This window comes from Rhipicephalus sanguineus, chromosome 1 (assembly GCF_013339695.2).
Source record: "Rhipicephalus sanguineus isolate Rsan-2018 chromosome 1, BIME_Rsan_1.4, whole genome shotgun sequence".
Classification (NCBI taxonomy): Eukaryota; Metazoa; Arthropoda; class Arachnida; order Ixodida; family Ixodidae; genus Rhipicephalus; species Rhipicephalus sanguineus.
In genome coordinates this window covers 77,795,589-77,812,815 of record NC_051176.1, presented here as the reverse complement: position 1 = coordinate 77,812,815, position 17,227 = coordinate 77,795,589, and the positions used below count along the sequence as shown (strand labels likewise).

Genomic DNA, 17,227 nt, shown 5'->3' with positions numbered 1-17,227 from the left:
GGAGACGAGCGGACTGAGAAGGAGGAGGTGGCAGCAGGATGATGACGCAAAAAGGAAAACATACAGACATCTAGCGACGGCTTGTTTATCGAGAAGGCCTTTGACGAGCTTCATTAGTGCTTCGGGGATCAAAGAAACGTTTTGTACTTTGGATGCACGCGCGCACGAAAACAAATATCGCGCAGCATCCGGGTAAAGCTTTGCGCGAGGAGGGAGAGCAAGCAGAGAAGCGTTCGCAGAGTTCGCTCGCACGGCGGCGAGGGCGCCTATAAGCGTGAGACCCGTGGCCCGGCGCTGCGCATCTCTTGGCCGCCGTGGCAGGGCGTAAACATTTCGTCTTGTTTGCGGGTGACGATGGGCGAGAGCAGGAAGCCTTGCTGCGCGCGGGATGGAGCGACGGCGGCTGCCTCTGTTTAGTCTCATCTAGTTTTGAAGCGCACCCTCCGGAGCGCCACGTGAAGACGCTGCGCAGGCCGCCGCGCCACAGCCCCTTCGGCTCGCGGAAAGGTGCAAACCAAAGGGGGTGCCAACCATGGACGCGGAGATCGCGAACAGCCCGGGCGCTCAAACACACGGAGATAAAATAGAAAGAAAAAAAAACAGGGGGAGGCCCTAACAGATGCTTCGCTTGTACACGGCTTCGCGCCAGCGGCTTTCAACATTCATGTCGTTGTTTTTTCTACTTCTTCGAGGCTTTTGATTAGGCTACTGCGCCGTGATTTCGTCAACAAAAGTCTGTATACTAAGACTGCAGTCATCCCACCTTTGAGCACGGACCGCCGGTTGTATACAGAGGAGGGGTTTGATGAGTCAAAAGGATGAATTTTTAGCCGCTTGCATTTCCCCTCTCGCCCCTTATATACTCGCTTTTCATCGTTGGTTACGAAGGAAGCACGGAAGCAGTATCTATAGCCAAGAGAATGCTTTCGAAACTGCGGGAGACGGCCACGTGTGCTTTCGCATTTGATCCTGATTGACGGTTGTGCCAGTTATTCATTAATGAGGGAGAAACAGGAGGAGCGAATCGCGAGGAACGCGTGCACCAGCGAAAACGATTATTGCCAGAGCTGCGCAACAGCGAAGCTCGCAGAAATATCGCGCGTTAATTATCACTGCCACTTAGGTCGTCCTGGTTAATTGGCAAGGGAGGAAGGGTAAACAACAGTTCGCTTAAGGCTCTAAACCTTCGTTAATTTTCGTTTACCTGCGCTTGCAAAAATATTCATTCGACTACTCTACCACGGCCGCCGGATGCGCTTTTTCATCCAGCGGCCGGGACTCTACTGACTCAGTTCAGAGCTGCCCCTTCATGTGGAAATGGAAAAAAAAGAAGTTTATTTATTACAAGCCCTCCTTGCTAACTTTCTGCCACCCCCTTCGCGCGTTTGCATTCTCCCGGAATCCAGTCTGTTACTCTTAATGACCAGCGGTCATCTTGCCTACGCACTACATGCCCTGCCCATGCCCATTTCTTCTTGACTTCCACTAAGATGTCCTTAACACGGGTTTGTTCCCTGACCTACTCTGCTCTCTTCTTGACCCTTAAGGTTAATGTTATCGTGGAACGGAGAATTATAGGCGCAACCTTAAGGGAAAAGAAGAGAACAGAGAGGGTCAGGGAACAAACCAGCGTTAAGGACATCTCAGTAGAAACCAAGAAGAAAAAATGGGCATGGGCAAGGCATGTAGCAGGAAGGCAAGATAAAAGCTGGTCATGAACGGCGAGGCGGAGGGCCGAAAGTTACGTGGGCAGATGATCGAGATTAAGAAGTCTGCGGGGATAACGTGACCGCAGGAAGCACAGGAGCGGATTAATTGGTGAAACATGGGAAAGGCCTTCGCCCTGGAGTGGGCGTAGTCAGGATGATGATGACGACTCCTTACCATTACACGGAACGAAACAGAGAAACAGGAAAAAGTATCAATAATTCACTACGGTTGCTGAATGCATGCATAAGTAATGGACAACGGAATCAGTGCCATTTTTTTCTGTCAATGTAAGCATTTTTCTTTGTTGCTTTTACTACGCCTGTGCAAGAGAGAGGAGGACTGAACCAGCATTATGTGCGTTCAAGCACATACACAGACATGCACGCCCAGACACAGACACACGCACACATACACGCGCGCACACAGACATACACAAACACAGACGCGCAAGCATCAAGCTCACGCGCACATGAACACATACACATGCACTGACACGCACACATACACAGGAATGCATACCACACAAATAGGGGAGAAAACAGCGCAAAATTGAGACAGGAAACAAGACGAAGAAGGCACGACAACAGCGCTGACTTACAACTTACAACTGCTTTTATTTTGACATGTGACCACACACACACACACACACACACACACACACACACACACACACACACACACACACACACAGATATATATATATATATATATATATATATATATATATATATATATATATATATATATATATATATATATATATATATACCTTAACATTCAAATAGCAAGAAAAGAAAACAAACATGGTTCACTGGTGCCCCTATCTCATCGACGTGCTTCATCAGTGAGCGCCACAAGCACGTGCTGTTTATATCATCTAATCTATTTCTTTCATTGACAGAGTTAGAGATGGCATGCTCACACAGTTACTTTTGACACGTTCTATCTGTGCAGCTTCGATAATTTCCCTAGTTCTATAATCTTTGTTTCTTGCTACAACTTTTGTTTCGGAAACAAACAGTGAACCATGTTTGTTTTCTTTGCTTTCTATTTGACTGTTAAGGTATATATGTGCCCACATGTCAAAATAAAATCAGTTGTAAGTCAGCGCTGTTCTAGTTCCTTCTTCGTCTTGTGTCCTGTCTCAATTTTGCGCTGTTTTCTCCCCTATTTAACCATGAACCAACTAGCCCAAGCCTCGACCATAGTATACCACACAAACACACACATGCGTACACGGACACATACACACGAATGCGCACCACACAAGCAACGAACACAGACGCTCGCATGAAACACACACACACACACACACACACACACACACACACACACACACACGCACACGCACACGCACACACACACAGTAGTGCAGTGTGTACCGCTTTCTTGCGGGAAGAAAGTACTTGGGGCAAACTGGCAGGTGCATGAACACGCGACTACGCGGACGTCATGAATTTTCAGCAGATCAGGCACCCAGAAAACATGGCTACTCGTTGCAGCAGGTGTGAGTGTCACCCAAAATTTGATTGCGCAACCATTGTCTCGCCATCTCTGGACACCACAGAAAGAGAAGAGAAATCATCGATGCTTTTAAGGTGCACCGGTTTAGCGCTGACATGTGTGTAAGCGCACAGTTAATTTAATCATCGGGCAATGAAGACGATGAAGATGAAACTGACGGCAGACTTCGATACGCGCGAAGGGCCAATACGCGTTCCGGTTTTTCTCCTTGAATTATTACAGTTAAAACGCGATATAACGAGGTCCATAAAATAGGCAATTTACTTCGTTGTATTGAAACTTGGTTAAATTGAAATTCGGCCTTTTTAACCAAAATGAAGTTTTAAGCACAGTGAAGACTGTGAAAACAGCGGAGCTAGCAGCCTTCTCACCCTCTTTTCCCTCTCCCTTGCTGTACTGTAGTATAAATGGCTACGCTGTGCTTTACCCTCTCCCATCCTCCTTTCCCCCTCTTCGCCATCACTTTCCTTTACCACCCTCTTGCTATACTATGCTATACATGGCTATGCCATACTTTATTTCCCTCCCTTTCTGTTTCTTTCTATCTCTTTTTTTTTCTCTCTGTCTATTTCTTTTTCTGAGTTTCTTTTTGTCTGTTTATCGCTCTTTCTCTCTCCCTCTCTCTGTTTCTCTGTCTTTCTTTCTCTCTACCTTTTTTTTCGTTCTCTCGCCCATAACAACGCAATCACATGGTTCCCCATAAATGCTTGTTATGCTGCCACGCCTGGATAGCCGAGTGGTTACGACGCTCGCCTTCGCACCGTGTGTACCCGGGTTCAGATCCCGCCTCACCAAAAAATTTTATTTCGTCTTATTTATTTCTTCTCCTCATCCTCCTCTCCACTTCTATCCTTCTGCTCTTCTTCCTCCAACGCGTTGCTAGGCGACGCATAGTGAGGTCAGCGCTCGGCGAGGTTTTTCTGCGCACACCGAAGGGCCTAACCTCCTGCTTAAACAGCTACGCTCTTAAAAAAAAATTGCTTGATCCTGAGATCCGGCGACCGCCGCTGGACGCTGCGCCGGCGAAGATCTCTTCGCAGCGGCCAAACATCACGCGTGTGCCTGAAAGAACCGCAGGCCAAATGAATTGTGGAAATATATGGAATAAACGAAGCTATCGTTTCTGTTTTGCCGCCGCTTCTTGTCATCAACATCTGAGGTGTTGCCCGGAGTAGTGCGACGCCAATATTATCATGTTCACCGAGCCGAAGCACTTGCTTTCCACTCGCTTAGATGAACGCGCAACATCGATAAACGTCGCACGCCACAAAACCAAAAGAGCTGCAATCTAAAATCGCATAAAAGCGAGGTGTGAATCTGAATCAAGCGGAAGTTTCAATTTATCGCCTCGGTCTTCCTCTGCGGTAGCACTGAAACTTCGTTATATTGAAATCATGGGTAAGCAAGTTTCGTTACACTGAGCTTCAAAATACATGGTGTTCTATGGAGATGAAGTTGTGAAAAGTGAAATACTTGGTTACGTTGAGAATTTCGTTACAATATTGAAGTTCGTTATATTGAGGTTTAACTGCATTTGCATGCGTGCTATGTTATGTCTTTTATACATTCTTTTTTTATTTTGTTTAGCTCTTCTTCGCATATAGTTCCTGTCATGAATGTGTCAAACAAACAGTTTGTTCGCACTTGTCCTGTTCGTAGCTGTGTTCCCCTCACGTTTTTTTTTTTTTGTGTGTGTCTCAGTGGCGCGCTGCATTACTTAGCTAATTCTATGAAGACACGTCTCATTTTCGTGTTATGAACGATTCATATGAAGAAGAAATCAACCACCAATTTCTTTCTTGTTTCCTTACCGTTCGCTGGCATCAACGACAAAATAATGTACCAACTAGCCCAACAAGCGACTTTTGTGGCAACAGTGGAGTGGACGCCACGGCTCGCCAACTATGACTTTTCGGAGTAAGGAGTTATTATTCGCTCAGATACGCTGCTGTAGTTTTATTAATCCCAGCGGCTTTTAGATGCTACATAGCGAGTGTGGTAGACATCTACAATGTAGCACATAAATCTCACCGAACTTTACAAAACTGCACAAGTTGAATTATAAGGGCAATGAAACGCCATATAGACCATATTGACCGTTTATCGGAGCTTATTTGCAACGTTTGCAGCACGGACATTTGTGCGAAATTCTGCAAGGAGACATCGCCTGTGCTTAGGAAGCCGGTAATTACATGGCCAAGCACGTACTACGTCCTCTTAAGCGATGCGAATCGCAATGCTCGAACACTGCCATAGTTATGCTAGCTTGCAAAGCTATTTAAGCCATATTTAAGCCATATATATCGTAGCAATGTTTGAACCTGAGGGTGAGTACGGAAATCTCATTCATCGCTAATCATGAGCAGTGTCGATGACGCGCCCATGTCGCAGAACCTGCCTCGTTAAAAGTTCTTACGCAGTCCGTGAGTCTACCTATATTGCGTTTGTGTGGCCTGGTGCGAGGCACAACGTTGGATGCAGTATTCCCAGGTCAATCTTGCTCCATTGCTATTTGGGGGGGGGGGGGGGGAACCGGCGTTCCTGGAACAGATACGTCTGACTCTTAAACATTCGCATGTGTAAAAAAAATCTGCGCTGATTATATCAGCAGCGGAGTGAGTTGTTTATGTCATTTTTTTTTTATTTTGATCGCGAGGCACAGTACGCCTGCTCATTCCATAAAACAAAGTTGCACACATGATCGCTCTTCAAGTTGAGCTTGACTACATGAGCAATTACGCATACGTTCAAAGAATTGCAAAGACTACACAGGGATAAAGCAATGCCGTGATGGGTTTACGGCATTCTTCTTTCTTATCTTCATTTCTCTTGCACACCTTGAATAACGGTAAATTGAACGTTTCTCTCTTTAGCCTTGTAAGATTTTGTTGACATAATTTGATAGTTTTTGGCTTTCTTTCAATGCGACGCCTTCCAGAATTGTATTTCTTTGGGAAGCCATGTTGTGTACTTGATACAAATTTTCGGAACCTTGTTCTCATTATTATTCGTGTTTTATCTTTCTTATGGTGTGCTTCATTTGGTCTTTTGATGAACAAGTCAGTAAACACTATCACGTACGACTATGCTTTGAATCTCTGTATTTGGGCGCCTGGAAGAACACTGATGCGCAAGTTTGAGATTGAGCTGGTTGGTAATCCATCTGCAAAAAACGACGCAGAACGGGCAAGGCACAAGAAAGGGAACAGAGACAAGCGTTTCTCTCTGTTCCCTTTCTTGTCCCTTGTCTGTTCTGCGCTGGTTTTTGAAGATGGAAGAACACGCCTACAGTTGCGAGCAACACGCTAAGAAGCTGCAGCTCAAGCCACTATTTACCTCACGGATCAAGGCCTAGAAACTTCATCAGGTAAATGTGGACTTGTATCTTTGACACGTGAAGGCCGTAACTCACTACAGCATAATAATTAATGGCCAACCAATCAGGTATAGCTCAACATACAAATTTTTAGGCTTCATGATTTACAGAGAAGTGCCGTAGAGACTCCATGTACTCTATGTGGAAAAAATTGACAGGTATTTCAACACAGACATCCCGTTCGACATTATTATACGCCTCTATCAATTCTCGTGCCACGGTATTTTTGCTTGTTTCTAGTATACGGATATTAAAAAAGATACGAGCCACACATGAAGGGTTAACAGTGCATAGGTAAATGCGCACGAACCTTATTTTTGATCTAAAGCTCGCGTTCCCGTGCCCAGTCATTGACGCAGTGGCCAGTCGGACCGATATGCACTTAGCCGCATGTAAGTGGAATTTCATAGACCGCGTACACAGCGCAAGTCACACAGAGCCTTGCATGCTTTTTTTTCGGCACAGGGTCGTCTTTGCGGCGCTGTGATGCGTGGGCATAGGGCAGCAAGCTTCCGCGGAGACGAAAGAAAGAACAATAGGTACATTCTACCTGTTGGCCACTCCATTTAGAATGTGGGCGACTTTGTGCATATACAGTACACCATGCGGTCTCTTTTTTTTTTCAGTTGTGTCTTTGCTTTCAGCTTATTCATTAGTTTCTGAAGGGATTCCGCTACTGCTACCGTGAGAGAACAAGGGTATCCAGATTAACGAAGCATAGCGACCCGGTGGTTAAAAGTGCCCCGCATTTTGTGAGCACAAGACCGCATCAGCGCAGATTCAACAAGCTCTTAATAAGCCTAGTATGCGCTGAGTCGAACGCTAAGAGCTCTTTGAGTGAGCGTGGGTCGTAGGCCTAGAACGTGTGTCGCCCTGCTAATGTCATATTTAAATATGAAAACTGAAATTTGCTATGTAATGGAAGCTATTGAGTAAAGAAGAACCCCTTACCGTGTTTTCCAAAAAACACAAGAGGTTCTACCCCTATATTAGTTGTCATTGCCGAAATGTTAGATTTTAATATCCCCCCAAAATTGTCAACATACCCAAAAACATTTATCACTTTCACGTCGTCAAGGGTCAGTGCCAACTGTCGGTCAATAGGAGCTCAAAACATGTCACACAAATGTGGTGTGACACGAGATCTGATGCAGAACACCTTGACGATGGATGTAAAATTTATCATATAAGAAAAAGTCGAGCACAGATAAAAGTCCAATAATGTCATGAGGTTAACCGGTATGCCTGTATTTATCTCAAAAGCGAGTACACTATTCTGCTTGACACAGGACCGAGCAATCGGAAAACATTTGCGCATGTGGAATAGAATAAAAAAATATTCGACATGCGCAGAGGAGGCCGAAACGCCGGTATGCGTGTCTAGCAGAAACCTAGTAACATACGCTTAACACAAAAAGGGTCATCTACATGAAGTGCACTCAGAAGATGCCTTAGTAAATAGCGGCTAACATTTTCCTTTTTTTTTTTGTCAGTACTCGTTAACTCTACACATAAAAGACATATCTGACCTTAGGGTTTTAATTCTAAAAGACACTGATAAAGGGGCACACTTAGAGGCACAGACCGCTTTAGACTCTTTCCGGAGTTCAAAATCTTTACCAACAACTATAGTTTCGGCCTGTACCTCGTTGATGAATCCGTTAGTTGGGACGAAGTTCTTGGCGATTGCCCGCGCCGCTTTTTCTCTGAAGCTTAGGTAGGGCAACGCAACAAAACCACCTTCCTTGACTGCTTGTAGGAAGCCAAGGTTGCTCCGTTTGAAGTAGGAGTGTTCCGTTCGCAGAGCCGCAGAAGCTGCAAGGCCGTACGTGTCTTGCTGGGTGTGCGTGCTCCATGAAATTCCGCTTACATGCCGCAAAGTGTATATCGGCCACACTAGCCGCCGCGTCAACAAGAGAGCAAGGGAACACGAGCTTTCGATCAAAAATAAGGTTAGTGCGCATTTACCTACGCACTGCGACTCCTATATATGTGGGGCCGGACCTTTCCAATATCCGCAGACTAGGAAAAAGCAAAAATACCGTAGCATGAGAATTAATGGAGGCCTATTTTATTAATGTTAAACGTGATGTCCGTGTTAATGCCAGTGACCTTGCGCAGAGCGCGATTCCAATTCTTTGAAAGCATGATTGCATAAACATATGGTTATCCTTTATTTTGCCCGAATGTACTTGCGCACCTGGCCATCTTGTATACGAGTAAACTTGTCTTCTTCAAATAAGTAAAGCTGCAAGTGACACTCTTTCCTGTCCTTAATTCTTCGCCTTGGGTTGCGTCGTGCCCCGCCACGGTGGTCTAGTGGTTATGGCGCTCGACTGCTGACCCGAAGGTCGCGGGATCGAATCCCGGCCGCGGCGGCTGCATTTTCGATGGAGGCGAAAATGTTCGAGGCCCGTGTACTTAGATTTAGGTGCACGTTAAAGAACCCCAGGTGGTCGAAATTTCCGGAGCCCTCCACTACGGCGTCTCTCATAATCATATCGTGGTTTTGGGACGTTAAACCCCAGATATTTTTATGGGTTGCGTCGTAGCCATTTTGCTCATTTCCATTCTTTTCTGAAGATTCATCACCGCGTCAAAGAAAAAGGCCATGAAGTTGACTTTTAGTGGCTACCTGGTCATTTCGAGATCAGTGGCAATGTTTCCACAGACAATGCTGCTCGCACATCCCATCAAAAAGAGACCACCGTTCCGATTCCTTTTTCCAGGACAGATGCTGCAAGGCAGCTTCGTCACCTGGCACGTAGTCTCTGTTTGGCGGAGTGGCACATGCCAAGTATAAGACATACAAGACACCACCAAATAAACCTACAGGCTGGAACTCCGACCTCCATCCGGACTTCGACGTGAAGCTTCGCTTTTTGTCGGCTTTGGTTAGGATTTGCCTTCCCGAAGGCATACACAACATTAATTGGAGTAATCGACAGTGCGACATACGAGGTCTGCAGTACTGAGGAAGACATCGATCATCTGCTATTCCTCTGCCGTCGATTTGTCTCTGAAAGACGAACTCTTTCTGATGCGATGCGACGATTGGACGATCGGCCGCTCTCCGTGCAGATGCTGCTGGAGCACCGTACCCATCGCTCGGCGGCCCACAAGGCAGTTAAAGCACTTTTGTGCTTCTTAAGGACTACGGGCCTTTGTGGACGCCTATGACTGTTGTACAGTGTCACCGCCACATACGTGTCAGCGCATTTATTGATCATTTCCTTTTTTTTTTGTAGCGTTAGCTACACTGGCCTAGCCGAGCCAGTTTCGCGTGGCTCCTCAAGAGCCGTGCTGCGAATGCGCGAGGATCAGTGATGTCACACAGCTGGCGCATCGGAGCCGGCACCTCCCGCGCTCTCCGCCGCTGCCGCGCGCGACTCGCTGCCGCCGGTCTGCGCTTTCCAGAGGAGTGACGTCGTAGCCGAGGTAGACGTACTGGCGCCGACGCGCGCGCAGCTATTCGCCTTCGCTGCGCAGTCACCGTCTGACACTGCGCTGGAGCCGCTTGATAGCGCCTCTGACTGGCATTTGCCAGTGTGCTTTAGCCATGGAGAAGGAGAGCGCAAATGCTGCTCAACGGCGCAGAAGAGCGGAGAAGCTTAAGTCATCGGATCCCGAAGTTGTTGCCTGGCAAACTAAATATACTTGTGCCACATAATATGTATACCATGTGTGTGACATTGGACCAGCAGTAAGCATGATAATCAAGCTAATCCTAGACAATCAGGAAAGCTAAGAACAACGTTATCCTGGCATAGCCGAGCTAAGCCACTGCAACATTTTTTTCTCGCTCCCCCCCTCTCTCTCTTTGTCTCTCCCATCTTTCCACTCCCCTTCCCTTTCCCCCGGCGTAGGGTAGCCAACCGGACTGCTGTCTGGTTAACCTCCCTGCCTTCTCCCTTTCGTATTCCCTTCCTTCCATTCTGGGGCTGCCCATCACAGTTCCGAAAGGCAACGAAAGCGCTGTTGCGTTTTCTCAAGGATACCGGACTGATTCGCCGTTTGTGATGTCAAACGCGGAACTGTTACGTAGGCTGAAAGAGTGACTTTTCTCTCCTCCTCTCTAACTTTCCTTCCCCCTTCCCCCTTCCCCAGTGCAGGGTAGCCTACCGGGCTCAGCCCTGGTTAACCTCCCCGCCTTTCTTTTATTCTTATTCTCTCTCTCTCTCCCCATTCTTTTTCAATTTTTTTTCTCTCTCTCTCCTTGTCCACTTTCGATCTTCCTATTTCCACACCCTAGTGTAAGGTAGCAAACAGGAAATCTGCATGGCATTAACTTCCGTGTATTCTTTCCCCCTCTTTTTTTCTGCGAAGTAACAGTGACAAGCACCTTCTCAAATTTCTGAAAAAGAGCAACAGTAAGCTATCTTTGAAGTCAATATGAATCGCTCAAGTACAAGCGGCAAAGTATGGCTGCTTTTGCGCAAGGAAATAACGAGGGAAGGGTTACAAGGGAGCGCGTATGCCTGCCTCTAAAGGAAAATTTTTTTTTCTGATTGTGACATTGTCAAAATCATGCGGCATAATTTAATGGTCGTAATCGACACAAACAATTGAAAGCCTGGACAGAATTCCTGCTGAAGAAAGAATTAGAAGAGGATAAGAAGGTAAATTACGAAAAAGCAAAAAGGCGCGTTTCTACGCACTTGCATTGCGCCGGAGGAAATATTTTCGAACTTTTACATCCAAAGACGGATGCAAGAAAACTCTGACTTTAATCGGAATGCGAAGGTTGCGATGCCTTGTCTTCGTCATGACTAGAGTCACAGCTGACATCGCCCCATGAACATCAAGCCGATTACGCGCTCGTTAGCCTCCATCTGCTGGGAACAATCTGGCTGGTGAGCGCAGTGGGTAGTATGCACGAGCGCGACTCCGCGAGTGGACACGAATGCTGCGGTTGTGCACGTGGTGGAAGAGGAGGAAGCTGCCCTCGGACGCCTCGAGGCAAGTAAAGAAATAAGGTCAAGGCAGGGGCCCGGCCACTGAGCGCGAGCCCCGGGATGAGAAGCGCGAGATACCGTAGAAGAAATTCGGCGCTGAGGAAGGCCCTGGGGAGGAGGAGGAGGAGGAGGGCGAGCCTGCAGTGCGCCGGCGCGCGATCGGCGCTGCGCGCGTCAGCGCCGCGGCGGGGGCGCTGGGGCCAGCAGAGCCGCCTGGGTCAGCCGCGAGCCTGCAAGCGTGCTCTCCGGGGAAGACGACGTTCTGCTGCACGCGAGAGGGGACCGAGGAGCCGCCGCGCAGGGAGCCCGGGAAGAAGCCACGACGGCGGCCGAACGAGGCCCTCGCCGTGGGAAGCGACTGGAGGGCCATGGATAGCGGCGGCGGCTACCCCGTCGAGCCGGCCCAGCTGCAGGTGACGAGCGCAGCCGTGGCGCCTGCCGCCACCGTGCCACCGCCGGTGATGGTGCCGCCGCCACCCGTGGTGGTGGTGTCGGCGGCCAGCGGGAAGCCGCCGGCTCCCGCGCCGCCCATCGTGATGGCACCGGCACCGCCGCCGCCGCCCGTGGTGCCCGTCCACCACCCGGCCATGGGACCGCACCTGGTGCAGGACCAGGCGCGATACTCGAACCCGCCGGGACATCGCTGGATGTCGCAGACCACGTCGGCCGGTGAGCCCTTGCCTCCTCAGACAGCGCGCGCCGCACGTGGGCCACACCGGACAGCCACTGTGGGTCTCACGCGCTCTCCCTTCTGAGGATCCCGCGGCCACGGAGAACGCATGTCGCCCCGGCAGGGTACCGCGCTTGCCAGTATCCAACGAAAATGTGCCTCGATTTCTCGTACTTTCTTGAAACCATGCACGGTCGCACATTTGCCCGTTTCGCGCAGGTTCTCTCTTTCCTTGCCCATATACCATGATATCAGCTCATACTGATATCAAGGTAGGCGGCGAAGAAAGACTTTGAGAGACGAAGCATTTTTTATTCGCCACTATTATGGTACTTTCTTCGTAGAGAAGTGCCGTGCCAAAACATTGCGAATTTGAATTTGACAAACTTGAAAAATACCGGCTGACACTATTCTCACACTAGCGCACTTTGGCCAGAAATTAGCATTGCGGCCTCTAATTTCAATCACTGAGTGAAAAAGTATCCGTAAGATAGACTCTACTGACGAGGCAAAGTATTACGCAATGAAAGATGAAAAGGCGGACACAACCCCCGCTGCAGACGGCTGTGTCCGCCTTTTTTTCTGTTATCATTCGGTTTATGCAAAGCATGACAGCTGTGGACGGCACTGGCTCTGAAAAAGGAATCCGGTAGGAGCGGTATGAGAAAAACGAAAAGACATAGCCATGCGAAACTCACCAACGTACGTCAATTGGGGATTATTGAGGTAAATGCAAAAACTTAGATGCAGATTATTGATAATAATAATATCTGAGGTTTAACGTTCCAAAACTACGATATGATTAGATGCAGATTATTGAGGTAAACGCAGAATGCAAGAATGACGTTACTGAATCCAGAAGAACAACAGTGTTTCTTGCGAGCGCCGCGCTTCTTTTCATTTACACAACGCGTGCGTTCAACATACTGCTCTGTCTCAGTACGCGGTTGCTTCTGAAGGAAGTGCCAAAGCAGGAGCGCGCGAACTGGCAGCATGCGCGGGTTGCTGTCGCTCAGCAATCCTGCAGCGCCACGGGGCAAGTTACTTTCCGGCGTTTCAGGTGGTCATCCGAGTTGCCTACGGCTTGCCTTAATTGCAGTCCGTGGCTGTACGATTCTTCTTGGCATCGTACAGTGGCAAATACGCAGTCATCCATAAGGGAAGCGCGATCAAACAGACGAGTACGACTACTCCCATTCACCAAGTGACATATGGACCGCTAGAATGTTCTAGGTGAAGTACGGTAGCCATATTCCGCAGTGACTGTCACATAGCTTTGACACTTGTGTACACACGTAATTGGGGATAAACTTTAAAAAGTGCCGTACTGTGATCGGTCACTGCTTGTTTCTTTTCGGGAAGATTCATCTTTTGTCAACAAGCCGTCTGTGAGTATGATTCAATGTCCTTGATACTTTGCGCGACACAATGTGACAGGTTCCAGATATATCGCTCCAGACTCACATGGTGGATAATAAGTATGATCTAAATGATCTAGATTATTCGACGGACAGCTTCATTCTAGAAGTGTGACCACCAGTAATGAGCACCGCGCTTTTTTTCAGCGATTACTGAAAACGAACGGTGCATTGACACTTTGACATGTCGTGTAAAAACTACATTATTGGTGACACTCTAGAACTGCAGCTACAGTTAATTGACATAACCTATCTTGTTGCACATATGGAATATAGACGAGCGGTTTCGATAACTTCAAGAAATGACTGTTAACACTTACTCGTTCTCCGCTGCACTTACCTTTATTAGCGAAACAAAAGATTATATAAAATACAGGCTACCTGTAAGGTCGTGCCGACAATACTTAGACGACGTACGGAAGGGTCGTACGATGCTGAATATGCGCCATGGTGTTTGTTTGCGCGTATCTCGCAATCAAGCACGAGCGTAAAGTGAAATTGGCACGATCGACGCGAGCCGTTTGTGAGGCTCTGCTTTTTGAAGGCTACTATGATAATAACAATCTTCACCAGTGCTCAGCTGCACGAGCTCTGCTGATTGGACCAAAGTAAAAGAGTACGATCGAGGGCGCCACTATGGATGAAGTCGGCAAGGCCAAAGGCGACATTTGCGTAAATCAGTAGAAGACTATGATTGGCGCGGTGGCCTCAAAACACGAAATAAAGGCATTGAATAGTGCCCTGAAGGGGTTCGCGACTGGTTTCAAGGAGCTAGCTCAGCACGAAGACCAAGACGGCTGTATTAATATCTGCCGAATCTTGCAACGTCATGCGTCTGGGAGAGCCCACAAATTCGAAAATAAGGACATCGCTATCTCTCCTTTAGCAGTCAAGCAGACAACTGCGTTTTCATGGTGCCCCGTGTCCCCTATCCCTAACAGTTGTTCAATCACCGCAGTGTAGCGATCAACCTAATGCATTTAATATTAGTGGTCTTACTTGTAAACAAACTATACGGAGAAAGACGTTTTCGGAAACGTCTTGGAACGCGCTACTTTGTTTATCGTGAACTTTTTCGGCTCACTCTATAACCAGCCGGCACCTTGCGTCGTACTTACTCCCCTTAGAGATCAAGGAGTTCTGAAACTCGTCACAACTGGAAGCGAACAGCAAGATTCGTACTTGACAAAAGTATAGGAATAGGAAATAAGAAGGCAGAGAAAGAATTGCCAGGAGAGCTGACGTTATGTACTCGCATGAAGCGGAGTCTCTTCTGTTGCATTCTTGGGTCCCCAAGGCTCAAGGTATACGCACTGCGGGAAAAATGTGCCATTGAACGGTGCTCCGATGCTCTGTTGTTTTAAACTGCTGTATAAGTTGCAACGTCGAGGTATACCAGCAACATAAATATGAACAAACCAATATGCTTGCACGCTACAGCATAACAATTATTGTTACATTTGTCTCAAACAAATATAATAGTAATAAACAAGTTCAAGAACAGTAGCGGTAATACACTGACATGCCGCAGTAAGTTCGAGTTCCTACAGAGGCAGATTGTATAGCATGATTTTTTTTTCTTTCGTGTGCTTTTTACGCGGTACCACATACCTTTTAAATGTGCTTCACCTAAAAAAGGTTTCAAGTGACAGTTTCTAATGAATCTCATCTTATGGGTTGCATCCCCCCGCCGATATGAAACCGGATTAAGTTTGGCTACCTGGTATTCTTGAACGTGCACCTAAATATAAGTACAAGAGTGTTTCTTGCATTTCGCCCCTAACGAGATGCGGCCGCCGTGGCCAAGAATCGAACCCGCGTCCTCGTCCTTAGTAGAGGAATAAAGACGCGGTGAATTCACGCGCGCGCTGGCGGCACTGCCCACTCAATCAAAGACTTTCGCGCAAGCAAGTCGACCTCACGAGGCAGAGGAGTTATTTCTTTGTTGGCCGACGTGCGATCGACACGGTGTTCACGTATAGCACCGGGAGAGCGGTCGTATTCCTGATAACTTATGACATCACTGCGTCTCGTATTCACTCCTGCGATTGGGGACACCTATCCTAGAGTGAACTTAACGAATCTTAATTACAAAGCTATCGTCACATTGCGTGCTGTCGTGCAACTGATGTCCTCTTTTTAACGTAGCTGACGAGGCGGAATTGCGCTATTTACTAATAAAAACTGTCAATTTAACTTTCTTCGCCTTTAAAATATAAAATACGCAAAGTTTCACGATGAATATGAGCAGCTATTGCAAAAGTTAGTACTTAGGAAAACAACAAAGACCAAGAAGGCAATGAAAATACAGAGCACTCAAAGGCATTTAACAAACAAGAAAGGCATTAGCCGAAGTCCGTGGATCGCGAATCACATAAAGGTTATAGCAGTACAAGAACAACATAAGCATCAAGAGGTCACGAGAATGCAGAAGAAATTGAATTGTATTAAGGTAGCATTAACAGTAATCTTTTCAAGACACTTTCTAAAGAAAATTTCGTAGATTTGGCAGCTAATCTATTGGTTGGTAAGCGGCAGAAAATGGACGCCTATCAAAGCGTTCACACGATTGTGAAATATTTCTCGCCGCTGGTGATACTGGAGGCACTTCAAAAGACAGTGCTCAGCAGGAGTTTTTATGGCGCTACTGTGCGGGTCCTCAGATGGTGTATTTTTCTCTTCAACGACCAAGAAGTAAAGCGTGTATATAGACTATATACAGCGAGGTGTAAGCGGTGTAGCAGCGCGTCTAGTTTGTCGTGTATGATGAGGGTTGCTGAAAACTGAAGCGCTTGTACTCGTTCTTATATGCAGTAGTGCAATATATTAAATGCACTGCGAATGCATTGTTCCTTTCAGTATTTGACGCTACGTGATTCAATGAAAATTGGTCGCAGATCAACTATACACGTTTGCATATATTTGACATATCCTTTGTACATGCGAAAGCATCAGTATCGCTGACTAGCTACGCTATGTTTTCGGGTTGCTGCTTCGTGGTTGTTATGGAAATATACAGTCTTTGGCGTCATTTACATAGTGTAGCTTTCATTGAAGTGTTATGCGTCATTGACCGTTTATAAAGCAATATAATTTTTCATAGGAAATTCAAGGAGGAGATGGTCAGTTTTATAGAATACAGGCGGCATCGGACGACCATCAAAATACGCCGTCCAGCATAATTTGCATCGTGGAATGTGTCGAGCCTGTCAAACACCTTGTAGGAAGCTGACACGGTAGTCTTCGGTGAGTTTAACACAATGCGTCGACGGGCTAGTTGGTGCTTGTCCATAGTAACTGTTAGCGCAAGAAAACCACGCAAAAAAGACGACAGGACACTGCGCTACTCTCAGCTTAGATCATTTCATTGCGTCAATCGCCTTTATAAGAAAGAACAGATCTGAAGATCATGCGCTGTAAGTACACATCGTCGGTGAGTGTTCCTCTCAAAATCTCATGTACGCGATGGCGGTGCCAAGTAACACAAGTGAATGCTACTTGGCGCCGTTAGGACGCTAGCGTTAAAAGACTAGCGTAGGCATCAATCTCAAAGGTGTAATCATACAGCTGCGCA

General features: G+C 47.1%; 1 protein-coding gene across 2 annotated transcripts in view; it reads left to right on the top strand.

Annotated features, from left to right (window-relative positions):
- Positions 1 to 11,338: 11,338 nt before the first annotated feature.
- Positions 11,339 to 17,227, top strand: part of LOC119393225 (band 7 protein AGAP004871) — a 198,146-nt gene continuing 192,257 nt past the window's right edge. For both annotated transcript variants that reach the window (XM_037660108.2, XM_037660097.2), the window contains exon 1: positions 11,339 to 12,234. In XM_037660108.2, coding sequence (XP_037516036.1) covers positions 11,934 to 12,234 — 301 coding nt within the window. In that variant the 5' untranslated portion in view covers positions 11,339 to 11,933. The remainder of the gene's footprint in view (positions 12,235 to 17,227) is intronic.